We start from the raw sequence: 27,796 nt of genomic DNA, 5'->3' as shown, positions 1-27,796 counted from the left end.
TCTCTGGTGGGCTGCGAGTCTCTTTTAAGTCGTCGCTATCGTGTGATCCCGGCGTCTCTCGGACCAATCTCGTCCTGTTCTCTAATCTTTTTTACCACTCTCCTCTCGTCCCACCCCCTCTGAGCTTCTCTCCGGATGTTGTACGGCGCGCGTGGCTCCCAGCGCGCGATATAAAGGCACCGCTGAGTGACAGCGCGCGTGAAAAGCCTCTGTCCTTCTTTCTAAGAGGACTTACGCCGCAGTCACTCCAGGCAGCAAGACCAGCGACCATCTCCCATGACATCTTAATGAAATATGACTGTGCTTCACTCCTTGACTGGATTAATGCCTGTGTAAACGTTCATTTGCTCTCCCTCCCTTATCTGTGTCCAAGTTTAAAGCCTATTCTGTGGTCATGGGGTCTATAGTGTCATTTTTGCCTAGGCTAAAGGTCTAAAGCGGATACCAAGTGGATCTATGTTCCTTACAGTCAAAAGAAACAGCGCAGGGAAATTAGTGGAAGTTTGAGATAAGGGAGGATGCGGGCGACGTGTTGGTGTGCAGTGTTTCTCCTCACTCCGGCTGTCTACCTGGTAAGTGTCTCTCATTTTTACTTGTATTACTCATTTACATGTAAAATATGCTCGTGTGTCTAAATGAGAATCAGATGAAACCGTGGCACTTCGGAATGACAGGAGTGTTGTAGCAGTATGCGATGCTCTTCACTTTATAACTATGGTTTGAGGGTCGGGAAAAATAAACTTTTATGCCTTTATTTTTGTAATTTTGAGACTTTTAAACGCGTTTTAAGTTGTGTATAAAATTTTCGGACGGCGTGAGTTTACTTAATAAAATGATTCTATTTCAAAAAGCGCATACAAAACCTTTCTCTGTTTCTGGAATCGACATCCAGTTGCGAGAGAATGCGTTTCTCTGTCCGGCCTCACGGGGGCGCCAAAACAAATGAAAATAGCTGCGTAAACGAAGCGTCAGTGACAGCCCTGCACCCTGATGAGAGTCTCTTTGATTTCCACTATTCACTACACACTCAAGCCATGTCTCAAGCTACATTCTACAAATTGGCTAATTACTTTATTGAAAATAAATCAAGAAAGGAGAATAGACTAAGACGTATTTAAAGGATGTACTGTGACCACACAATTACATTTGATAATCTTGTTACATTTTAAATGTACGTAAATTAAAACCGCTACATATATGCTTTGCATTTTAATCTTGCATTTGTCTAATACTTAGTGTTTTGTGTGTGGTGTTTTTTTTTTTTTTTTTTTTTAAATATGCCTATTAAATAAATATTTATGTTTTAAACATTCATATGTTATGTTTTTCCAGTTTTAAATGTTTTAGAGATGCCTTGAGCGCACACACAGATGTACACACAACTAAAAAAAAAAAAAAGAGTTTTTATCATCACTTACATTAAGAAAATATAATTTGAGCATCTGCATCTGAAAAGGAAAAAAAATATCAAATGATGTGGTTTTCAAATATGTGTACACCTGTGCCGTTCTAATTTGTTTATTTTTCGTCAGAATGGCCTGTTTAACACAAAAGACTGATTTGTTTCTTAAATTTCAGCTGTAAATCAATATATCAACCGCAATTCTTCTCATAAAGTACGCATAACTTTTGTCCTGGTTAGTGTGCTGTATAATTTTAATCATTTTAAAACTGGTTACACGACATTTTTAGTTATTATTAGTATGTCCAGCAGATTTATTTCAGAACAGTTATTATTTTAACAAAATGAATGTCATTTAAGCTTCATTGTTTATTATTATTTTTTTTTACATTTACAAATGAGATTTAAAACTAAACATTTGCTATTTAAAATCGAGTTGTATCTTTTTAAATATGCTACAGGCATGTTTGAAAAGCGCCTTTATTTTTCATTTGATCAGATTGATTGATCAGATGACAACAGATTGTCTCCGTGTGTTTTTCTTATACTTTTCTTCGTGTTGTATTTTATAGAGACCAAACAACAGTAACACACTCTTAATTTTGTGAAGTGCGAGTCTACTGGTGTTCTAAAGGCAGTTCAGGACCATGGACAGCGCAGCCCGGCCTCCAGCGCTTATCATTCACACTCACTCTTTGTACATCATATCTACATCTTGACTTTTTATTAAAAAAAATAAATAAATAAATAAAAAACCTCTATTAACATGTTGGCTACCTTTATGATGTATTTACCTCAACTGTGTTTTACAGGCCACAAACAATGTGTATATACATGTTCATACAGACTACGTATATTCTGCGTTTTGAACACAGGATCCTTTGTTCTGTTGTCCTTTTCCATAACAGAATTTTAGAATAATTCTCTAAATCATCATGCATAATAACTTGATGGCCTAAAATGTGACAGTTTAAGAGAGAATTGAAGCCCGTGGCTGTGGATTTCCATCGTCCTGTCCGCAGCTTCGAGTATTAGTGTTGAACTTGGCTGCTGTATTTCATGTTTAAGCCTCTTGTGTTTGTCAGTTCGTCCTGACCCTGATAACAGCAGAACAGCGCGGCTGTGTGTGAGCGAACGACACCAGCCTGTTAAACAAGACCGTCTTTACATGTGTCTGTACAAACACATTGCTTTTATTAGCCTAGTATTTTTCGCTATCCTTTAGATTAATTTTTTCCTGATAAAAATAAAATAAAAACAAATATATTAATAATACGCATGCATTACCGTAAAACAGCTGTTGCCGGAACTTTAACGTAAAAAAATGCACATACGACATATTATAGTTCTTAACTACATAAAGGTGCGTTTAGAATTATATAATGTGCTAAACTGTTTACGTTCAAATTCGTTTGCTTCTGTTAATAACAATAATATAGATGAGCACTTAAGGCCCCATCTGTATATCTTAAGGTCACGTGATAATTTAAAGATAAATAATTGGTCTCTCCAGCAATTAATAACACAACACAAACACGAAACCCTATCAGGGTTAAATTAATTTACTCTTCAAATTATAAGGTAGTTAATACTTTTACTAAATTTTTACAGTATGTTACAGTAAAACTACATTTATTGTGTTTTTTTTTTTAAATATATTTTCTGGAGCATATTTGGTCAAGTAACTTGCATTAAATAACCATTTTTAGTGTATGGTTTTATATTCCTTTTCCTTTAAAATTACATGCATCTCAATGAAAAAATTCAATTGATTAGCACAGTCTGAAACAGTGATCACATTTTAAGCATCCAGCATTGCACCGATTGGGCAGTATATTTAAAACACCACAATGCCTAGAAAGAAGTTGCAGCGTTTGTAAAGTACACGCATGAAACGTCCAGACGTGCTCTTCTAAGTGCACTTTACATTTCTAGGACAACTGCATATATATACATTGTTCTCTGGAACTGTATAGATGTACAGATTCATTATCTTCACAAGCCGCGCAGATGTACCTTGTTATTAATACACTTGAGGATGGAACGCTCCTCAGTCGGCTCAGCGGTTTTTAACCCCGATGAGTGTGTTGTAGAAGCTGCTCAGCCAACTACATCCACTCCATTTAAGACTCCAGAGGAAAGCTATGTTCAAGGTCTGAGCTTAACCTCTTGTGTCTAATGATCGGCGGAGAGACGCCGTGAAATAGTTCAAGTAAAAATCCTCAGCCCTTAGTCTATTAAACCTCACCTATGCTTCAGAAGACACTAGAAAACCCGTTAGTCACCTGCCCTGGGTCCCAACGGAGACGTTTTGACACACTGCCTGTCAGTCTCTTTAAACGGGTTAAACAAAAATGGCCTTTAATCACCCTCTCGAGGGCCTTAAATTAATAAGAACTTAAGCGATACAATCAAGATTGTCCTGTTATGATAAAACATTACGTTAGCACTCGACTGAAGTGTGACCTATCTTACGAACGCAGCTTCTCTGTTCTAGTTTGTTGCATTAAAATGCATTAAAATTGAGTCCCCGGTTGAATCTGAAATAAGGAATGTGTGTCTGTTTATATATATATTTGTGAATGTTTCCCCTTCAGGATAGGCTTTGATTTTTGGGTGGTGAGTTAGTGTCAGTGAAGTGTGTTAAGGCTGAGTGATGTTAAGCTCTGAAGTGATGAAGAGGAGTATGGTCTGTATGTTAGAGAGAGAGGGAGCCCAGGGCTGTATAGTTAGTGTGCAAAGCAATGTAATCTGCCCTCCTCCCATGGCGCACACACTCATATCCGCTGTTTAATAGACATGTGTTCACATCAGTGCCACAGTCCATTTATCCCAACTCTATGAGTTTCATGAAGTGCCTCCGTATTGCAGTTAAGGATATCTGCATTATGTTAATGCACCTCTGTAGGTAAATGGTACCATCAGCAGTTCTGCACCAGATAATTGGAGAAACAGGATTTTCTGAGGACATTGTGCCGTAATCACAGCTGAGATGAGCTGAACGTGCAATGGAATGCAACCAACACTGCATGACTGACCCCTTTGGCAGTCAGAATGTGATTTGGAATGACCTTTGACTCTTGAGGGTGTGTAGTTATGCCTGTGTGTGTGGTGATAGCAGCACGGGGGCGGTGAATGATGAATCGTCTTTGTAGGATTGATGTCTGAAGGTGACCTTAATTCAGCAAGTGTTTTAAACCTGTGCCAAGGGCATTGCTCTTTCCCAACTGCTTTCTAACAGCAAGCACCATGACACAAACCACTTCTTAGTTACCATGATGAGCTAGCCATTTGACGGCAATGAATGGAAAAGCTCATTTTTTGATGAGAAAGAATGGCTGAGAATTTGAGAAGCAAGACTGACCAGGTTCAAACATTGTTCACATTATCTATCTGTATCAATGTGTATATTTTTATTTGATTTCTTAGACTGATAAATACTGTATTTTGTTATAAAAATGTATTAATAAATAAATTGGATCAGGGAGGATTAACACTTTATTTCCCAGAATGCATTGGCAATTTAAATTCCAGTGTAACTTTTTGTGAGGCGTGGCCAATTGAATTCGTACACCAAGAAAAGGAACAAACCCTTAAAAATATATATATAAAACTTTAAATCGTAGTAAATATAAAGTATAAAGTATTATTATTTATATTTATTAAGATTATTATTATTATTATTATGGGGAGATACCAGCATCTGTAGCTCTTTTTGGAGAAAAGCTGCTGTTTTGAAGAAAAGCAGTTCCACTGAAGAAAGTGTTACGGTTCAAAACAGGAAGTTGTAAATAGCCATGCATCTTGTGTTCATTGATAACCAATAGCCTAGAGTTGTACGAGAGTCAATAACTGTTTGCGTATACCATAGAAATGATATTTGATAAGCATTTTCCTCCCAGCAGTTTCTCTATCATACTTCCACCTCCCTTCCACTGACATCCATTCAAAATGCAGTCATGTCTTTGTTAATTAGCACTAGGGTGCTCTTTATTTGTCCACAGTCATGCCTTTTAAGTGTCTATCCTAACCTGTCTTTGGCCCTGCATAGGCTTTAGCACATTTTACTTTTAAACCAGTTCCTCTTCTGACCCTCCACACACACACACACACACACACACACACACACACACACACACACACACACACACACACACACAAACACACACACACACACACACACACACACACACACAACCACACACACAAACACACAGTGTCAAGCTAAGGACACATCACGGGGTGGAGACAGGACAAGGTTGGTTTGATTTATTACCACAGTCTCCATTCTTCTCTCCACAAACTGCTCCCGAATTTCAGTCACCCACACAGGTCAGAGGTCAGCTTTAGACGCAACCTCAGAAGGGCATTGGATCTGGAAAATTATACCCCAGACTGACCTGAACCCCAGTGGGCTGTTTTCCCTTCTCTCTATATATAGAAACATCCTCCCCAATCGCATCCCCACTGAGCTGTGTGGTCTGCTGAAAGAAACATTTCTAAATACTCCATGCAAAGCCCGCGGAGAGGCAGGAAGGACCAGATAACCCCAGCCTACCTCCCTTCTATCTTAAAATGCTGTGGGTCTCTGAAGTTTCTTTCATGCATTAAAGAGGCTGGAATTAGAGAGATGAAAGAAATCTCTGAGCCATAAACGTCAGTCAGACAACAATAGTCATGGATTACAGCAAAAGCACTTCCAGACTGTGTTTGGATGCAAGTCTGCCACCGTTTCTGAAAGAATGCCGCTGAACTGAAGTATGGCAAAACAAGAGATGTTTACGTATTACTGTATATAAAAGCGTGTTGCTTCTGGCTGATTTATGAACAGTAAAGCAGGAACAACAGCTCAGCTGCAGACAGTGTCTTTCTCCTCCTGTGATTGAATATCAGATGATAAAATGACCGTTTTTGTTGTAAGATGACAACCAGTGCTCAGCATATGCTGGTTTTATTTGTGGACAATTACTGCCTTCAAAGGAATTACCTGTTTTTGCCTACAGGTGGAGCACTGTCACAAGTTCAAGATGCTTTTGAGGGTAGAATGAGTGTCTATGAGATAAAAACAGAGCATTTTATTGACATATTTGGTGTGTAAGTGTTCCTTTTCATTAATGCATTCTTAACGTCATGTTGCATTCTTTTCGCGCCAATTCTTGTGCTCCAACTTCTTCCTCTTAGTGAGGAAATAACTTTTGTTTTCTGTAGTGAAGCCAATTAATGTTTTTATTTAATTTTATATTGTTGTTGAGCAAGGACACATTACACGCACAACTGGTTTCAAAATGTATAATAATAAGAAATGTTTCTTAAGCAGATCTGAATATGAAGGATCATGTGACACTGAAGACTGGAGTGTAATAATGGCTGCTGAAAATGCAGCTTTGCCATCACATAAATAAATTACATTTACAATATATTAAAATAGATTATTTTTTCGTTTGCTATAATATTTCCCAATATTACTGTTTTTACTGTTTTGATTAAATAAATGCAGTCAAATATATATATTTACAATTATTTAACCTTGGTGTTTTGAAAAATAGTAAACCTGTGTCACAGGAAAGATCTGCAGTGCTACATCTTAAGCTAATTCAAATTCAAGAGAAGATTTAGTTTGGACATTACAGTTGCTTATGTTGCCTTTGTGTAATTATTGAAGTTAATTAGCTGGCATGTGGATGCAGTTTCTGTACTATATGGAAATAAATACAATAATCTTGACACAAAGCTACACTCTGTGTCAGGTTCAGCTGCTTTGCATTAGGTGGCTCATCACTCTACTGCATAATATGCTAACTAACTGCAGTCTGTCTGTGTGTGTGTGTGTGTGTGTGTGTCAGTCTAGATTATTTTATTGAGCAACAGTTGAATTTCTGCTTTGGGAATTAGTTTTACTTATTTTAACGCTATCAATCAATAGGTAATATATTTTTTTTACACAACAATCCTCATTCTTAATTGTAGAATTAAGTGGAGAGAGAAAGTAAAACGGGATGAGATGAGAAGGATTGTGCGTGGCAGGTGCATGAGAACGCATCATGACTGCTAACCAGAGGAACGGACCAATCAGAGCGCTTATCACTCTTCCTGCAGTGAATAACAGTATTGCATTACATGACTGAGACCTGCTGGATTTCACTTCTATTGATTTTCAGAGTCACAATTATTCCTCAGCCTGTGTGGGCAAGCAGCCAATGTGACGTGTCGAGAAAAATCACTGACGAGAAAAAAAGAGAAGATATGCTTCAGATTTTGAGCGTGGAGGCAATACAGTAGATTCTGGGGCTGAGGCCTCCTCACTGAAAGTTTTAAACGTGTCTGGCTAAGATTCATTCTGTTTAGAAACATTTATTTATTTGTTTGATTATTAAATTATTTATTTATTTAGAACAATCCAGCTTCTTTTATTTTATGCTCAAATTATCTGTTGTCATCACGTTTCATTCTACAGCTACCTGTACACTTCAGTTTATTCTGGGATTGACACTACTCATTCAAAATCTGTCTGTTCTATGTGAAAGGCAAAGAGAGAGAGAGAGAGAGAGAGAGAGAGAAAGAGAGAGAGTGAGAGAGAAAGTGTAAAAGAAAGAGACCATTGAAAGAGTGCACAGATGGCAAAAAAATGTCTGTTTGTTTCCAGAATGGTTAAAATATATTTATTATTTAATTAAATGTATTATTATTAATCTAAAATTTTATTTATTGACTTATTTATTTTCATAATTGTTTCATTTATTCATAAATAATAATAATAATAATAATAATAATAATAATAATAATAATAATAATTTGTTACATTTATATAGTGCTTTTCTGGGCTTTACATAGAAGGCAGAATCTCCTCAAACACCATCATTAGCCTATTATTATTATTATTTGTATTATTATTATTTATCAATTTATTTGTTTATTTATTTCCATGATTTATTTATTCATTAGCATGTTATTGGTGTTCTTATACTTATCGATTATTTATTGAATATAATTCATTCATTAATTGATTGATTTATTTATTAGTAAGTGCTCTTATTATTAGTGTCCCTCTTATAATTATTGAATAGCAGATCTTTCATTTATTCATTCATTCATTTTCACAATTGCTTAATGTGTTTATTAATTAACCTTATTATTATTTATTTGTTTACATATTCGTTTAAAAACACAAAAAAGTTAAAAAAGCCCAAATGTTATTTATTATTATTATTTGTATTATCATATTTTTAAAGGAGTACTTAAATGAATTCCAGCTGTGGTAAACACTAGGTCTATTCACAGCTTTTTTTCCCCCCTGAACATTTGTTCTAGTATGTAAACTATATATTAAAAAAGTAATAATAATAATAATAAAACTTCTAAACTTGCTAAATATTCAGATATGTGACAAAGAAACAAGAAAAATGCATGACACTTGACACGGTAAAGGAAGAAAACAGCTTTTGATGAAGCTTCATAGTTCAAAAATGTTTTTTATTTTAAGAACATTTTCTTAACTTCCTGAAGCTTTTATTACTTTTTCTTGCATTTCTGATCTGGAATGGCAAGATTCACCCTGTAATGCCCACAATCCTCCAGCCATCGTCTTAATTAGACAGAGAAAAATCCTTGTAATTAATTGACATGTGGGAATGTCATTTCTGTCAAAGTATTTCCCAGGTTTTGTAAAGCTAATAGCGGTGCCTTGTGATAGTGACTGAAGGGTGGGCGCATTATGGCGAGGTGATGGATGTGCTCTGTTCTCCCAGAGCAGCCTGAACACCAGCGATCTGTCAGCTCTCAAAAGCCATTACTTAAAACATTAGCCCGGCCCCACAGCAGCAGCCACTCAACCACAGACAGACAGGTAAGCACGATTCTCCTTACACTGCTCCTGAGGGACGTGGCTGCGGAGCGCGAGGTGTGTGTGTGTGTGAGAGCGTTGACTGACAGCACGCCCACACCTGAACATCCTGTGTGTTATGATATGTGTTACTCCCTCGTCTCGGCTGAATGTCATTCAGTTCTATTTAGTTTGATTTAATTTGATTCTACTGGAAAAGGCATTATTTCTGCAAATGTAGATGACGCTAGCCTGTGTTCAAATGTAATTGTCTTTGTGACAGCGTTTCGAGACCACATGGTGTGATGCGAAATCAAATTTCAGACAGTTGTTTAAATTAGTTTTGGATCATTTGAGGCTCACTGACTTCTTCAATTGTCTTTATATTGTTTTAAGACTACTGCTTTTCTGAATTATAGTAGAAACAGACAATAGATGAAACACATGTCTCAAAATCAGTGTTACAGTAGCTTTAGACTCAGATTATGCCTTTAGCTCATGTTGGTTGGTATATTTTAGTGGACACACATCTCTGGTACTGGGCTGCAGTTTTTACTCTGGTGTTTTTGATTAGGCCATGGGACTTTCGGTTGCCATATTTTGCCATATTTTATTTATTATTATTGATCTAGACATGATGATTTGTGATCCTGGACCACAAAACTAGTCTTTAAGTCGCACGGGTATATTTGTAGCAATAGCCAACAATACATTGTATGGGTCAAAATTATCGATTTTTCTTTAAATGCCAAAAATCATTAGGATATTAATAAAGATAACTTTCCATGAAGATATTTTGTAAATTTGCTACCATCAATATATCAAAACTCTATTTTTGATTAGTAGTATGCATTGCTAAGAACTTCATTTGGACAACTTTATAAGGGGATTTTCTCAGTATTGTAATATTTTTTTTTTTTTTTTTTTTTGCATTTTCAGATTCCAGATTTTCAAATATCTATATCTCAGCGAAATATTGTCCTATCCTAACAAATCATACATCAGTGAAAAGCTCTCAGATGATGCATAAATCTTACAACCCTAATACCCTTATGACTGTTTTGTGGTCCAAGGTCACATTTATCATATTGATTATTTAACTATTATTTAACTTTAATTTAATTTTTTTTAATCATCATATCTATTTTATTTAGAGAAATGCCCTATGATTTGGTAACTTTTTTGATTAGCACTTATTAAATTGATGTTATTCTGTAATTTCCACCTCTCCACCAGTCTTCCGTTTCCTGCTTGCCTGCAGAAATGTGAAAACTATTCAAAGTTTCCAAGTAATTGCTCAGACTATTAAACTAAAAGCTCCCCGGTTAATTTAATGTGTTTTTGAAATAAGGCATTTTTATTAAGGTGTTTCTTTTAACACTATTTTGTTTGTAAACTGCCTAATTTACATATTATTTTCTGAGTAAATTAACTTTTTTGCAAATCTGTCTTTAGTTCAGATGAGAATTAAATATATTTACACTTATGCTCTATCAAAAATATGATAATTTTCCAAAAATAAAAATAAAATCTAATATGCTGATTTGAAGTGAAACATTTATTACTAATATCAGTGAAACCATATGTGCATGTATCTGTAAGACAGGCAGAGAGAAAGAGAAAATAAATGTATGTCTGTGCATTTAACTATAACATGGATGTTACGAACATTGTATCTACAGTAATATAAAAGCATCAACATTTCTTTAAAAAAAAAAAAAAAAAAAACATTATTTTAGATTAGGAAAACTGCACAAATGTGCTTGATCATAAATGCAGGTACATGCTCATAGACAAACACACTGAGAATCCGAAGATGTCCTCTGGTATAGGAAATGGAGAACGGCGCACTCTACTTTCTGAGTATCTTCAGGGCTTTACTTTGATGTGTTATTAGTCTGTGAAAGTGCATTAGAGCAACGGGACAGCGAGTCTCAGCAAGGAATACATAGTAATCAGAGTAGTGTATAACCCAGAAGGAGGTTTCTGAAATTAGTCTCATAATCTCCACTTGACACAGACACACACAAACATGCACGCAAACACACACATATATTAAGAGCTTGTAAACATGTAATAACCACCACAACAGGGAATAACGTAGACAACAGCAAAAATAAGATAAATAATATGTTCCTATCTGGTATGATTTTATTAAAAACAAATTTTTCTTTCACATCAACTTTATATTCACAGCCTACTTCAACTGTAATGTTCTGTGAGGTTGCGTCTCCTCTACTTTAACATGCTTTCAAAATGTATTGTAGGTGCTACATTGCACTATATGAGAAATCATATCTAAAAAGGGTTGGTTCCCCCTAAAATGAAAATGATATCACCTTTATGACATTCATTACTCTATGGAAAACAAGTTTAAGTTTTTAAGTTGATTAAGTTTCAGATCAATGCAATGTTATTAAATATGTAAACATGTTACACATGTAATTAAAGACAAAGGGGTCCAAAACAACATTACACCCCACTGACTTTTAGTGTAGAAAAAAAAAAAAAAAAACGTGCCAATTTTTTTCAATTTATCTTTTTTCTGCAGAAGAATGGAAGTCATTTAGGTTTCGAATGGTGAGTGTCCAGAAATATTGACAGAAATTTCATTTTTGGGTGATCTGTCCCTTTAAATGCACAATATACTCTGGTTCTAGATGCATTTTCTCTCTGTTATCGTAGAGTAGGACATGAGGAATAGGGGTCACCTGAGAAGTGCTATTAAGGACATGTACATGAGGAAAATTTGTCTATGGAGAATGAAATTTCCTGTTGGGAGAAAGGAGACTAGGCGTTGACCCTCGCTGTGAAATTGTCAGAGATGATAGCGACGCGTGGCGAAACCATTTAAGGTTAAATCTAGCATACAAAATCCACTTTCATTTGTAATGCTGCTGCTTTCTTGCACCAGCGCAAAAGCAAGTCATTTTGAATTAATCTTTTCTGCTTCCCCTCTCTCCTGCATTCTCAATCACACACACACTGCACACACTCTCGCGCTTTCTTCTCCTCCATCTGTTTGTGTTTGTGTCTGTGAGAGAGAGAATATGAATCATTGAAACACAGCTCTAAATAACCCAGAAAGTAATCTGGCCATTTATGGATTCCTCATTCTGTGGTGCATCATGGGAAGTATCTGTTTGCAGCCCATCCTGTCAAGGTTCAGACACTTTATTATATTAAATATTTTTTAATCATAATATATTATGTTTATTTATGCTGAGTGGGATCAACTTTTTAAAACGTCTTGAACTTTTACTTTTTTTTTGTAACTAATATTTCTTTATTTTCTTAATATTAATATTCTTAATATTCTTTATTTAATTCAAGAATATATTAGCAGAAAGGCAGAGAGCAACAAATTGACATTTGACTTTTGACATTTGACATATTTGACACTAGGTATATACTGATTATTCTTTGTAATTATTAATGATTCTTATGAGCATTTTCTTCTTTTATCCTTCCTTTCAACATTTTGACTGAAGAAAATGCATTTTCATTAGAGACAAAATTTTCTTAGTTATTTGTAATACTATCTTATAAAAATATTATAGTATAAAACATATGAAAATTATAATTTTTCCAAATTATTTTTTATAATTATATAAAATGTTATATTAACATATTTTATTATTGTCACAGCTGGTTGTAAATAATGATGAATAAAGTGGATCTAAATGCAGCAGTACTGGTTTTATTTGCATAAACTCAGGAACTAGAAACTCATTTTTATGATATTATATGATAATATGATTAGGGTTGCAGAGAGACATTTTATTAAAAAATAAAGTCAATGTAAACTGAAACATTAATTAATATAAACATTATTATATTATATTATATTATATTATATTATATTATATTATATTATATTATATTATATTATATTATATTAAATTATATTATATTATATTATATTATATTATATTTAGAGAATTTATGGATACAATTATTAATTGAATAAATTATTATAAAATCAAAACCTGGAATTAAGGATACATCTCTGTACTAGTAGAATGAAAAGTGGGTTTTCAGGCTGTGGTTGGCATAAATCAAGATGGTAGATTTCCACTGGTGGACACCCAAAGTTTATAAAAGCATCTTTACTGTCCTTGAACACTTATCACACAATTTGAGATTGGCCAGAGTTTTGCTTCTGAGGTTTTAACATTTTAAATTCTGTTTTATTGTATTCCTTTATACTTTTAAATTGGAATAAGGATTTAAAAGCCTTTTTTTTCACTCAGGGATTTTCATTTTTGAATGGAGCATAACCCTAATTGTCAATCCCAAAAATTATCTAAAAGGTAACATCGATATGATGTTAATTCCTTTCAAGTTGGCTTTCAGTAAAGCTGGAGTGCATGATGCAGCTGTGCATGAAGTGTCTGTTAACCATATACCATCTCAGCTGCTTCTGAGAAACAGAAGTCAACTTATGTATGCATACAATTTGTCTGTGCCTGGCTTTGTTTAGCCCACAGCCTTTCATGTAGCTTGTATTTCAGGAGGTTTTAATATGAGGCATTTCATGCCCTTAGTGTCTATGAACCCGGGCTCATACGCAGTCAGGTACTCCAGAGCCAGTCTTCATGCAGTTGAAAATGAACTTTAGACTGTGCTCTGTTTAAGAAAGTGCAATCGGGCAACATGCCTTGAATGGAAAGCAATTTGGTGGAGGGTAATTGAAGAGAAGTGATAAGCCTGGCTGTCTCAGGATTCATTGCTTAAATTTCATTAGGGAGTAATTTTTTTTTTTGGAAAGGCTCTTCCAGTGTGAAATTGCTAAAGTGTTTATGAGTGTTCATGAGTGCCTTTGTAGATGATTCCCTTCTCTTAAACCAAACACCTTGTGAATTTTCCTTTACCTCGCTTTATGTTCCTCCCTTCTTTTATAGGATGAATGAAATATTCATGTTTCTGGAGAACACTGACTCTCAATTTCTTTTCAACAGTCAAATGCAGGCACTCAAGTAATCTGTTATGTTCAACTTAATTAAAATGATGATAGTTGTACCAGCAATTAAATAAAGCATTCAGAGATATTCTTGAAGATCTGGTTTTGATTACATCATGTGCTGTAGTCGGTTTAAAACTAACGTACAATTACATTAACAGCCCGTTTTACAATTGACCAGAATTGAAAGGAAAGTTGTCCTGTCTTGGCCCTCATTTCCATGTTTTAACCTCAGGGCTCTGATAAACTATAACCAAGACACTGAGTAATATATCAGGATCAAGGACCTAATAAGAAGTAAGTCCATCCTTTGCCTTAAGGACAGCTTTAGTCTTCTTTGTAGGTATCATACAAGCACTGAACTGTGCGCTGAGATATTGAGTCATTAATCAATAAGAGAAGTTAGTTCTTTGAGGGATAAAGTCTTCCTGGCACTTTATGCTCCAGAACTTCCTGCGAAAGCTTACTGATATTTAAATATAGTGATGAACTCTTTTCACAGATAGTGATGATGCGTTTCCACAGTTATTACCATTGCAGATCTACCAAAGATATAAACTACATTTATGACACTATACTTTGTGTTTTTGTCCGTGGCATTATATATGTTATATACATGTAGGTTCCATTCACCACAATGTTTCTTGTAGTTTCTGTTCAAAATAAAAGTTTACAAAACTAAGATGGATTCAGCTGGAAATGCAAAAAAGGTCCATTGGAAGGCATTCAATTCTACCTTTTGAGAATATGTAAGTATTATCTTCCTAGAATATGGGAATGTTATGTGAAAATGGTGTTTGCATTACAGGGTGCACCTGGTCTTATAAGAGCGCCTCATATTCCTTAGGCATTTTAAGAGCATGCACAGCAATCTTTGGATCTAATCACTGTCGTGAAATGGTTGCTCGTATCATTACGGATCCCCCACCATGTTTTACAAGCTGACAGCAGACGTTGTGGGTTGAAGCATCCGCAGGATTTCTCCAGATGTAAACCCTGCAGGAAATAGCGTGGAAGATGATTCCTAATGCAGTATAACTTTTCTGGCACTGATGTTAGACTCAAGATGCTTTCAAACTGCAGACAGGGCTACTGCTGATGTAATTCAGTTGTAGCATCCTGTAGAATGTCCGTCTATTCTTGGTAGGTGTTTTGCAGATGCACATTGTCCATGTTTGGAATATGCCGATGTCATTTCAGAGACCGTAACTTTGGCATTGAATTCATTTTGCTTGGAATGGAGTATTACAGAGTAAAAAGGTTGGTTTTATTTATTTATTTATTTTATGAATATAGCTATAAAGTTGTAATAATTGCTCTAATTGCATAAAAATATAGAAATCCACATCTCATTTTTTTTATCACCATGTCCCTATAGGTATGTAATCACATTTTAATTGACAGTCTATAAGGGTCATTGTTGCAAACCAAACTCCTTTAAGATTATGCAAGTGTTTTTGCAATTAATTGTCAAATACCATTAACTGTCTGGCCTTTGCAGCCACATTTAGTATGCCCTCCTGAAATATAAATGTACTAAAAAGTATTTGAAATATATTATAACTGTACTTTTGTTATACTAAACTTGTATACTTAAAGTCTACTAAATTGGAACAATACATTTTGTGGTTGATGCACTTTAATTGTGCAGAAGAGCTGAAGTCCAAGTAAAGATACACTGTGCTAAAGTGGAACTATTGCAAGTACTGTCTACTTCAGGTACACTTTAAATATCTTGTATTTTTACAAGATACACTTTAACTCATCGATTGTGACGTTACCACAATTTTTAGGCTTAATATTAAGAAACGTAGAAAAGTAGTACTCCAAATAAAGTTATAAAACTATGGTTTTTAAATCAGTATGTCAGTAAATATGTGAATAGATCTGAACTTTATATTTAATTTAAATATCTTTTTTTTTTTTTTTTTTTACTAGGATATGTTTGAACTCTAGCTTCCAAAGTAAAGTCATTTTTGATATTAGCATTCCTTGTATGTTTCCCCTGAATGAAATGGCACAAATCAAAGTGACGGGAATTTAGGCTCAAATGCACATCTTGTTGTTTGCTCTTCATTTCAATTTTAATCATATTGTTCAGTGCACAGTACAAAAAAAATAAAATAAATAAATACATAAAAAAAACTGAAAACCTGTACAAATCCAGCTCAAACATCAGTGATTGCATTGTGTATTCATAATGTTTACATGGGCAAATAAAGCATCAGCCTTCTATCAGAGAAGCCAGTATAGCATTATCTAGATATGATTGCTTCTGGTTTACCTGTCACCAAACAGATGAGAGTGAGATGAAACCAGGCTGTTTTTAATCAGGAAGCAAAGAGCCCATTGGCAGGTTAAAGTGGCAATGGCAGATACTGTAACCCGTAAGTAGTCCTGTCAATGGCCCGCTCCGATGGACATGAGCATATTGATCTCTGACTTTCAGTTAAATGCTCCTTGAGGGGGTCTCATAATAGCAGCCCCTGTCTTTCTCATCACATTGCATCCGCAAATCAATGCGTCACTGTAACACACCACAGGCCGTCTATAAAACAGCACTGCAGATTTCCAGTGTGGAGACAGTGGCAGAACAGCGCTTGGTTTCTCCTCAGCTGAATTATTTGTGTCCTCAACCACTAAATCATATTGATTAAAGCTTGTCACGGATTTGAAATGAGGTCCTGTGAGGTCACTTGCGGCAGAAATGGCAGTTTATTGGATTACAGGCTTAATTTGATTTTGAGCGACGAGCGTGCATTATAATGGCAGCCTCCCTGGAGAGCACTCTTCTTTACCTGACTCTTGAACCCTCCTACCACTTCACCCGAAAGAACAAAACACACATGTATAAATACACTTGGCACTGCAGAAAACCCCCAATATTTTCTGAAATGTGAAGCCTCTTAATTCTCTTGGAGAGATACTAGGATATTTTTTTCTTTGTATATATATATATATATATGTGTGTGTGTGTGTGTGTGTGTGTGTATTACCAATCTATAGATTATGTGTTTGTGTAAGGGTTAAAATTGGATTTTGGAGGTTAATAATAAACTTTGTGTACTGGATTTCACTACAAAATTGACTGGACAAAAACTAGTTTTTAAATATTAATAAATAATAAATAAATTAATACAATTTTAAATTATTATTATTATTACTGTACATATTAGAAGGAAACATTTTTTTCAGACGTTCTGTCTAAATTTCACATTTAAATCAATGGATTATTTGCCAATTCATGGTAAAAATTACTTGCAGTAAAAAAATAAATTTTTGAGACCTTTTGAGTTTGTCGGTCCAAGCCATTTTTTATTGTTAGCCCCAGAAACAACCTGAGTCCTTCTAGTAAAACACGCATACACATAAACATACGGCATGTTATATTGAAACTAAATTGATATTCAATTACTTTTGTCACCAAATTAGTTATAAACTAATTTAACAGACACACATAGAATAAACATACAGCATATACAGCATTCATCCAAATAGTGGAACTAAATTAAAACTTAATTTTTTGAACACCCTATTAATCATTTATACAGATTCATGATGTAACAAACTATAAAAAGTATATGACATTTATGCAGCTCCTTTCAATTTATCTTTCTGCTGCAGATGTAGCAGCAGAAACTAGCACAGGTGTCTAATGGCATGGTATAGATCCAGGTCTGCAAAAAAGGAAAATAAATAAAGAATAGGAGTAGAAGAAATCATTTGAAGAAGAGCAGCACAGCTTCAGTTTATTATTCCAACCTAAAATCTCATTAAGTGTGACATTGAGGATTAGTTCAGAGGGAAAGGAGTAGAGAGAGAAGTCTCCCACAAATAGCTGTGAGGAGCGATGCGCTGGCTTTTGTTTGCCATCATTAATTCTGCGCTGAAGTGGCTAAGAGGAAGGCCCCGAATCACTGATCAGAGGAGGCCCCCCAAATATGACAGCGGGACAGGTGCCCTCTCTTCCTCTAGCTCTCTTCTCACACGTTCACTTTTCCTCTCTGCGTCTTGCTGCGTCTGTGTTCTTCTCTCGCTTTCTCGGCTCTTAATTGGGGTGATTGGGCGGCGGGGCCATCTGCGGTGCTGACAAAGGGAAGCCTGCTTTGATTTATGGAGCCTCAGGCCACATTAGGCTCAAGATTTCCACTGTAAATATCAGCGCTCAGCAGCAGAGTTTGCTCAACAAAATCTGCATTGCTCAGGAAGAGAACTGTGGGTTCCTCCTTGGGAATAGTATTGAGATGATGTTGGAATTTCACTGTTACATTTTGGGGTACTGTTTTAAAGGAGCCACGGTTTTGTAGCCTTTTTCTTATTTGTATAATGTTAGTTAATGGTGGTTAACAGCATGGGTGCTCGATTCTGCTGCTGAGTGTCTGTCTTAAGCTGTGACATCGATGTCAACTGACAGGGACTAATTTAAATCAATTTCACACTCTAAAGAGTCCCTTTAAGGAGTCATAACATAAGAAATCACTTTTGCTTTGATCTATTGACATATAAGAGGTCTTTGTATTAACTCAATGATAGCGAGTTTGTCAACTCAGAGAGAAAAAAAAAAAAAGCCATGTCAGGGATATAAACTCATGTTTCCGAGCTGAGGGGAAAAGACAGAATGACAAGTTGTTTTTCCTTATCAGAATTGTGAGATAGAATCTTGAAATTGTCAAAATAAAGCCTGCAGATAAGCTCCGCCCACAGAAAATGTCATCACTGTTTGCAAATACTGAATTGGTCTGTGGGGTCCATCACAGGAGGAGAGGGGGATTTAGCTGACGATCTCAGTCGGCCTCCTAGTGGACATCGTTCTGCGCCCCTCTCAGCCTCTGGGCCCTGGGAAGTCATGGCATAGTGGTTAGAGAGTTTGACTCCTAACCCTAAGGTTGTGGGTTTGAGTCTCGGTCCTGCAATACCCAAGGCACCGAACCCCCAACTGCTTCCTGGACGCCGCAGCATAAATGGCTGCCCATTGCTACGGGTGCGTGTTCATGGTGTGTGTGTGTGTGTGTGTGTGCACTTTGGATGAGTTAAAAGCGGAGCACAAATTCTGAGTATGCGTCACCATACTTGGCTGTATGTCACGTCACTGTGCACTCTGTTCCCCCGAGCTGTGATGCCCCTGATTGTGGGATTTGTGGTGTCACACAGGCAAATACCTTTGAATAAGACATTTTGCCTCCACAGTAAGAATAATTATAAATAATCACACCATAGGCCCCGCCCACTAGAGGGTTCAGTCAGTTGACGGTTACACTTGTCTACACTGGATGCGAGCGTCATGTTGATGTCAAATCTAAATAGAAGCCATTATAATCACTGTCGCTGTCTACAGTGGATAGAGTATACAGATGCCTGTTCAATTTGTGAAATATTATATCCATGCGCTTGAGTTACTCGTGACGACAGGACAAATGGAAGAGTCAAAGAGTGTTCGCTTTGATGTGTCCAGTTTAAATAACTCATTTGTGTCTCTGTACAAACTTAAAAAAGACCTCAGCACCAGAAATAAGTCAATGGTTTCTTTTTAATGGCATTCCGGATCGCTTCAGAGAATTATTTCTTTGTTCATACATTTGTCTACAGATTATTTAGTAAATAATGGATAGTGTGATGGACAGTTTGCAATGAAACTTTTCCTTAAAGATGAAACAGACAAGTGTTTTGGATCTGAAAGAAGCTACATGCATTGTCTGAAAATGACGGTTTTATGTAAATAATGTTTTCAAAACTGTAATGTGCAGAAACCAGCGGCCGCTGATACTGTTTCCTATGCAATGTTAAGCAATCCTAACAGTCGTTGTTTACTGGCAAGCCTTAAATTAGCTGGCCCTTTAAGAAACTAATCATTTCAGACAGAGGGTCAGAATTTCAGAATGAGAGTTGAAAATAATTATTTCTGCATATTTGTTTTTTTTCCTCAAAAACTTTATTAACGTTATATTATTATATTATTATATATAAATCATAAAATAATGAATCTCAATGGCAAGTTTTTGCATGAGATTTTTTTATTTTACTCATGATCTGTTGAGCTGAAATTAGAACCTAGTTCACTTTATTCATACTATGTCATTTTAAGATTCTAAATGACCTTGTTAGAGCATTCACCCAGTCACTGTTTTGGATTGAGAATCATATTTAATAGCAGGTGTGAATCTCAAATGTTTTACTATAGCCTACTGTTTATACAGTACGCTGTTTTATTTGCACCTGTATGAACAAGTGCCTTTTTTGTTCTCGCATTTGGTGAATTTCACCTGTAGTGACCAAAAGATGTCAAGAAAATAAATAAAAGTCTTAGCACAGTTAATATGACAAAAGCCTAGAAAGACCAAGATAATTAGTCAAATATGAATCAGCGGAGAGCAGCTTCGAATGCTTTTTGATTATTTTTAACTGAGAGTTGAGCATATCATTTGAGTCATGTGACTAGATCTGAAACTGGTTTTGCTGGTTTCACACAGCATGTTTACCTAAAATGAATCTGAAAACTGACAGCATTCACAACGAGCACATTTTTGCATTCTACTCTACTGCACTGCTTTCCATTGTTTTTCTGTGTAAACATGTTAGACTTAATAAACGTTTGATTGTCAAATTATACTAAACACATTTCTAGTCTTGCCCTTTTTTTCACACAGAACACATTTAATGCTCCGGTTTATGCTGAACTTAAATAGTTTACCAATGTAAATCCACACTATAGCAGAACATTTAAATGCTGTTAAACTTTCAAAAACATGTTGTTTACAACTCAGTGAAGCGCCTTGTGTTTTAAATGCAAGAACACGTTTTTTTATAAAGACCCCTAGACTGATGATCGCATTCTGCTGCCATTGTTTTCAAATGAGTTCCTGTGATGCCGAAACAGACATGTGTTTTAATATTCTCATTTGGTTCTATCATAATTACATTCGTAAATGCAGGAAATGCTTTTCACACCGGGCATCTCAGATGATGTGAAATACCTACTTGACTGTGTCTGGGGTTCAATACCTACTTGACTGTATCTGGGGAGTCCATGGCCATTGTTACAAACACACACTGGCAATACACAACGAGCATGACAGCCTGCTTTAATGGTGCGTCTAATGGTCTTCTTATGACACCATTAGGTAGTTCTAGTGCATGGTCACAGCCTGATATTCCATGGCTGCTTAGCAGCAGTCCAATTCTTGCAGCAAACGTGCCCCTGCCCCAACGGCCCATCCTAAAGCACAGTGCTTAGTTATGCCGCTAATGGGCCTGTGCAATGCCTCACACTCCTACAAACCAAACGCATGCAGCAGGCAGTGAGGAAAGGGGGGCTAGCAAAGCCTGCAAGTGCTTTGTTAGCAGAAGTGGATTTAGTTGAAATCCATCTTCATTTTTGCCTTTCTTTTTCATTTCTCTCAGGACAGCCGCAGCATGAGGTGCCTTGTTTAAGTGTCTAGGTTGTGGATGGCAGTGAATTGCAGAGGAGGAAGAAGATATGCACCGTTTTATCTCATCTCCCAGGCTGTAAACGTTGTTTGGGAGGTTGTTAAAGTGAGGCACCGGAATGATCCGCTGAACATTTTTATGGCATATTGTTTTGCACGGTGGAGGTTTTGGCCTCGACTTAGCGGTTTTATTGATAAGGACCGTGTTTTCTCTGCAACGTTTATCTCAGGCCGACGTGTTTTTGTAATTCTCCCCTCACTTCGCGTTTAGTGTATTTCTGTAGTGTAAAGGTAAGTGGTGAAATGTGGGTCTCAGGGTCATAGTTGAGACTGTTTTTCCTCTACTCTGGGCTTTATCTGCTCCCTTTGCTCATTCTCTTACTACCGTTGTTTTACAAAAGCTATTATAACAATGGTCATTATCGGCTGACCTGTAGTCCACCTGCTGTTTCTTACGCTAGCTCTGTCAAAGAGACAATACGACTATGAAAGGAAGTTACCTCACACAGTCAGAGTACTTACCCTCCATAACGCAGACATCAGTATGGGAAATTTGAGTATATACTGTATGTATATATATGTATATATGTGTATATATATATATATATATATATATATATGTTACCCCCCGAAGCCAAATCTGATTATGATTTTCCATTTAACTGGACAGTTTTAAGGATATAGACACCTGCAGAAATGCTTGGAACAAGCACATTGTAATGTTTTACTTAATAAGTAAACAGCCTTGGCAATGTAATCAATTTGTCAATAATATGCTAGCTAACACTGCAGTTGACTTATTGATGCATATTAATACCTTAATTAGTGCAAATTAACATTCAAATAGAAACACAAATGTGCGGCAATAACATAATTGCATTTTCAGAATTAGCCTGTGTAATTATTCCATTTAATCTGCTATCATTAATTAGGACCAAATGTAGCTCCGGCTTATGTTAGGCAAGCAGGGTCTGATTCTTGCCATTAGTTGGTACTACAGTGCAGACTTAGAGCATGTATTTCAAGATTAAATACATTGTTACCTCGCCATGTTGCAGTGTGTGCTTTTCTGTTATTCACTGGCACAACAGCGACTGTTCATAGTTCTAAAAAAAATTATTTGGTGAGTTGCTGAATTTAATTTGCCCTCACATTTCTTTGAACTATATAGTGTGAAAATTATGTATTGTTTTACTCATATTTTTTAACAATTATATATGACATAATAAACCATATTATATTATATTATATTATAGATGCCATGCTTTACTTGTTTGAATATTTGCATAATAAAACGATCTTTAAAATGTTAGATATTTAAAATCATCCCTAATATTAATAATATTCATATGGACATCTTAGGCTGTTGTCTCGTGTCTTGCATTGGTTTTTGTTTGTCCCATCATGGCTTTCATGTTTTCAGATGTGTGTTAAATTAAAAATAGTCCAGAATAGCCGTTTGCATTTCAAAATTTGCTTTTAACTACTCTCTGTGTTGATGAACAACATGTCCTGAATCCTGTATTGTTGGAATGAACAGTGTTTGCATTTGTAAAAGCATTTTAATATTTATAATGTTCGATGTTGTACAGCTTGTTGTTGGGATTAAGAATGTAACCAATATGATTTGATCTGTCAGCCTTGAAGCTCTTAAAGCAGGCAGACTCATTAAGACTCACACCAGGCACATGATTGGTGCACACATGCTGCTCTTGCTGACCTGATGCAGCACAGGCCCTGGGGGAGCCCAGCTGTTTGTGCCTGGCTGGCCGGCTGTCAGTGGGTGAGGTGGGAAGGGCTTGGCCGTGACTCCCCCCAAATGTGTTTACCAGATGCACTGTTGCCTCAGGTGAGCACTGCAGCTGGCTCCGTAAAGCTCCAGCAGTCGGGCTGGATCCAAGCCCATCATGGCAAGACCGACTGGACAGACCAAGGCATGAGTTCATACATCACCTATGTTTGCAGGCTTTATGCCCAGGAGAACTCCTGGCCAGTGTTTAACTCTTTGTGCTGTCCACGTGTGAGCTTTTTAAGGTCACCAAAGGTGGACAGATACAGACTAGCCATAGGCAAAGAGTAAGCCACTGTTTGTTTTTCAGTAGCTGAATGCTAGTATCAGGATTTACCTTTACCTTTTAAATGGCTGTTTATAAACGAAAGAGCTAAAAATTCTAACAATTCTTAGACTCATTAATGACTCAATTGGAATGCATATCTGAAATGCTTTATTCTGATTGATAAGTTGGAGTATTCTGCCATCAAATATTTTGGTATAAGGACCTTTAAACGGCATGCCTGAGATTTGACAAATCTCTTTGCAGTAAAATCATTTCAACTTTATTTCGTGTCCATTTATTTGGTAATAACTTTCTAGTAAGCAGGTTAGCTGGTCATTATCAAATAAACTTTCAGGGTGATACAAGATCCTGATTACTCTGTTAGGGTTTAGTATACAAAGCTTTATTTCTATAGCATCTTTTTAAGAGTGTTTATAAAGTGCATTACAGAAAACATACTGAATGAATGTCATAGAATACAACACAAAAAAAGAAAAAAGAAAAATAAATAAATATAAAATAAGAAAATAAAGAACATAAAACATTTTAAAAAATAAAATAAAGCAAACCAATTACATTTACATTTTAAATTAAATGTAAAATTAATTATTTACATTATTATTATTATTATTATTATTATTATTATTATTATCATTATCATTATCATTATCATTATTATTATTATTATTATTATTATTATTATTATTATTATTATTAAAATGTTTAGTAGTAGTGGTAGTAAGAATTATTATATAATAATTGTAATATTAATATGATTGTGACTAGCTGACTATATACTGACTGAATGTTACATAACCCAGGACACTTGTTAAAATGTTTTGCAAGTGCTTTATTGCATTACACTAGAATCTATTGGAATGATGAATACATAAACATGAAAACATGTTTTTCCCTCAATATTTAGCTAAAACAAGCATTATAAAGATCCATTTATCAATGCAAGTGCCCTCCCAGTCGGTCAGGCTGCAGTGAACTTCACACAAATAGCTCCTTGAAACTTGCTCAGCCTTGGAATGTTTGTATTGCCCCTTCAGCAATTAGCCATTAATAAATAATAGCTCTTTCTTTAATCATGCCCCCAGAGCACAAAACATATTACTCTCTTTTAGTACAGGGCAAGGCCTCTTACTTAACACATGAGGAAGAGAAATGATCGCTAATTTCATTGGAAACATATTTGAACTCTCTTCCCAGGGTTCTTCATCACTAGGGTCGGTGCTTGTCAGGTGCATGTTGAGTTGTGCGTTTTTATTTCTTTACTTTTTTACAAATATTTAATGTGAGTTCTGAACACGAGTAGACCGCTATCATGCAATTCCCAAGTTTTTAAGTTAAACTTCTCTTCATTTGCATTTTGAACCACTCTTCAAGTCAGACATCGATTACCTTTCAGGTACGCAACATGAAATCCTTAAATGAGCCACGTGGCCCTGCTCCCACCCAGCACTGTGTTTAAAATGGACTCGCATCGCCCTCGCTCTCGCACATGCTGTGAGGCAATTCTGTATGAAGAGTCGGGCAGATTGGTAGCGAGACCTTATTTTCTAACTATCGATCCCAGGGGTAGCCCTCGAGATGCAAAAACCACTGCAAGACGGATCTGCTGTCAGGTCTTACAGTAGAAATCAGGCAATCAATGTCACAGCACTCCGCCAGGCCCTGTATGGACCTAATTCCACTCATCTGCACTAAATGGAGAGAACCCAGTGGTTCATCAATCATCAATTCAAGGAGCACTGGCTGGTTAATAGTCTGCTCTTTACTCAAAGAATAGTCACCGGTATTATCAGGGAGGGCCGGCGGAGATCCACTCCCTGAACTCACTACGTGGCGAGTTTGATCGTTGTATTCTTTTTCTCATTCGCCACGCTTCGTTCTATTTCCCAGACAGCACCTGTCAGCTAACACCTTGCAAATTGAAGCTTGCAGGCTCAATCGATTATCTTTTTCCCCCTCTCATCCTAATCCATTTGATCTGTCTGTTGAGTAGGAGACTACATGATTGTGAGGGGGTTAGGGGTCAATATCTCCCGAATCAAGAGTACTATCCATTTAATTCCTTTTTCCTGTCAAGCGGCACTGGATGAAATGCTCACTTGCTTTGCATTATGCATCTTATGTAGCTCTTTAAGGTTAAGATGGCTCAATAACGTCCTCTCCATCTTGTTTCTTAGGTTTCAAGTGCCCACGGTTCTATCCCGGGGAAGTCGGAGCTGCTCAAATCAGGGAGCCCCAAGTCAACACTAAAGCATTTATGGACAGAAAGCAGTAAGGACTTGTCCATCAGTCGGCTTCTATCACAGACTCTCCATGGGAAGGAAAACGCAACAGCCCTGGACCTGCACTATGACACTCCGGAGCCTTACTCAGAGCAGGATCTGTGGGACTGGCTGAGGAATACCACGGACCTGCAGGACTCCAGGCCTCGAGCCAAACGGCGGCCAATGGTCAAGACAGGCAAGTTCAAGAAAATGTTCGGCTGGGGAGATTTCCACTCCAACATCAAAACGGTCAAGCTCAACCTCCTGATCACTGGAAAGATCGTCGATCATGGCAATGGCACCTTCAGCGTCTTCTTCCGCCATAACTCCACGGGCCAGGGCAACGTGTCCGTCAGCCTTGTCCCGCCCAGCAAAATCGTGGAGTTTGACTTGACGGCCCAGCAGTCGGTCATTGACTCCAAGGATTCCAAATCCTTCAACTGCCGCATTGAGTACGAGAAGGTGGAGAGGGGCTCCAAGAACACGCTCTGCAACTTCGACCCATCCAAGACATGTTACCAGGAGCAGACGCAAAGCCACGTATCCTGGCTCTGCTCGAAGCCCTTCAAAGTCATTTGCATTTACATCTCCTTCTACAGCACCGACTACAAGCTTGTGCAGAAAGTCTGCCCAGATTATAACTACCACAGCGATACTCCTTACTTCCCTTCTGGCTGAACGTAGCCGTTGACATCACCCACACGAAGGACAATGAGAGGCAAAGGATGGAGCTCTCTCCCCATCCACAACAAATACATGTTCCCCCGCCCATACCATGCGCTCATGGCCCGGATTTATTAAATCGACTTGAAAAGAGAAAAAATTGGCTATTTGCACGAGTACTTCATGAAACTTTCATTTGAGGGCATAACAGTGATTTTGTTTACTCAGTTGGTATCCTTTAAGTTAAAGCACATATTATTGTTAACTTATTCTTTATATCTTTTAATGTTCTTAGAATATTATTTTACCACTGGAGTGTTTCTTGTATGACCATGTAAACTCTGAGTTTGTCTTGTAATGTTCTGTTTTAATTTAGAATTGTGGAAGTGTTTGATTTTCAGAATATTTGTTTAATTAGTTGATTTGTACAAGTATGTACATGTTTATTAGAACTGCCAAAAGGCCACGAAGGTGTAGATACAGTAGGACTTTTTCGTTTAGCTGGTAGTTCGCTCAGAAGCGATGTCACAGGAGAATTATTCGCGATCAGAATCTCAATGTTCCCTCCACCAACAAACTTTTGAACAGCCTGTGAGTCCCTACATGTTCTTGAGTTATTACTCCCAGCCCGAAGGCCCAAGGATGAGGAGAATGGCTTTGTTATGCTGGCTATGAGCAGGCCTTAACTACAGGCATGTTTTCTACCTATTACAATGAAGCTGTACTGTAATAATTGCGGATTGTTCGGCCTGAGCTGTGTTCTGTAGTTTAATGAGATCCAGGAATGATTGGAGGGCTTGCTCATTGTCACTTATAATACACTGTAATGTAATGAATTCTATATCTAGAGCCTAATTTGTATGAATGGTTTGTATTGTACATAGTTGATCCTGATGGAGCTGCTTCTGTATATGCCATTGTCTGTTAACCCAAAACCCTACACTCTCTCTCTCTCTCTCTCTCTCTCAGCTCCTAATCCCATATATGCTTGTTCTCGGTTCTTTGGACAAAGAAACTGATGTTGCTGATGTAGATGTGAACTCCATGAAATCCATGCTCTTGTACAGGGGCTGTAAAACTGTCAAAAATATATATTAGAAGTACTTATCATCTGTATGATCATGTTTACTTTCAGGGGAACAAGGGGTGGAGATGTACAAATGAATAAAATACTGAAAGTTTTATC

The 27,796-nt window shown here is 36.7% G+C and overlaps 1 protein-coding gene across 1 annotated transcript; it reads left to right on the top strand.

Moving 5' to 3' along the window:
* On the top strand, positions 1 to 27,796 carry LOC113119395 (neurexophilin-1-like). Its single transcript, XM_026288849.1, has 2 exons — positions 1 to 572; positions 25,861 to 27,796. The coding sequence occupies exons 1-2, from the start codon at positions 519 to 521 to the stop codon at positions 26,623 to 26,625; spliced, it is 819 nt and encodes a 272-aa protein (XP_026144634.1). The 5' UTR covers positions 1 to 518; the 3' UTR covers positions 26,626 to 27,796.

The sequence above is a fragment of the Carassius auratus genome, chromosome 19 (genome assembly GCF_003368295.1).
Source record: "Carassius auratus strain Wakin chromosome 19, ASM336829v1, whole genome shotgun sequence".
In the NCBI taxonomy this organism is placed as follows: Eukaryota; Metazoa; Chordata; class Actinopteri; order Cypriniformes; family Cyprinidae; genus Carassius; species Carassius auratus.
This window is presented reverse-complemented; position numbering and strand designations above follow the sequence as displayed.

What these genes read in the sequence shown, in the direction of transcription:
- LOC113119395 (XM_026288849.1), top strand. Translation starts at nt 519, where the DNA reads ATGCGGGCGACGTGTTGGTGTGCAGTGTTTCTCCTCACTCCGGCTGTC. An exon ending in TCACTCCGGCTGTCTACCTG is followed by an intron (nt 573 to 25,860) that starts GTAAGTGTCTCT and finishes CTTGTTTCTTAG; the next exon opens with GTTTCAAGTGCCCACGGTTC.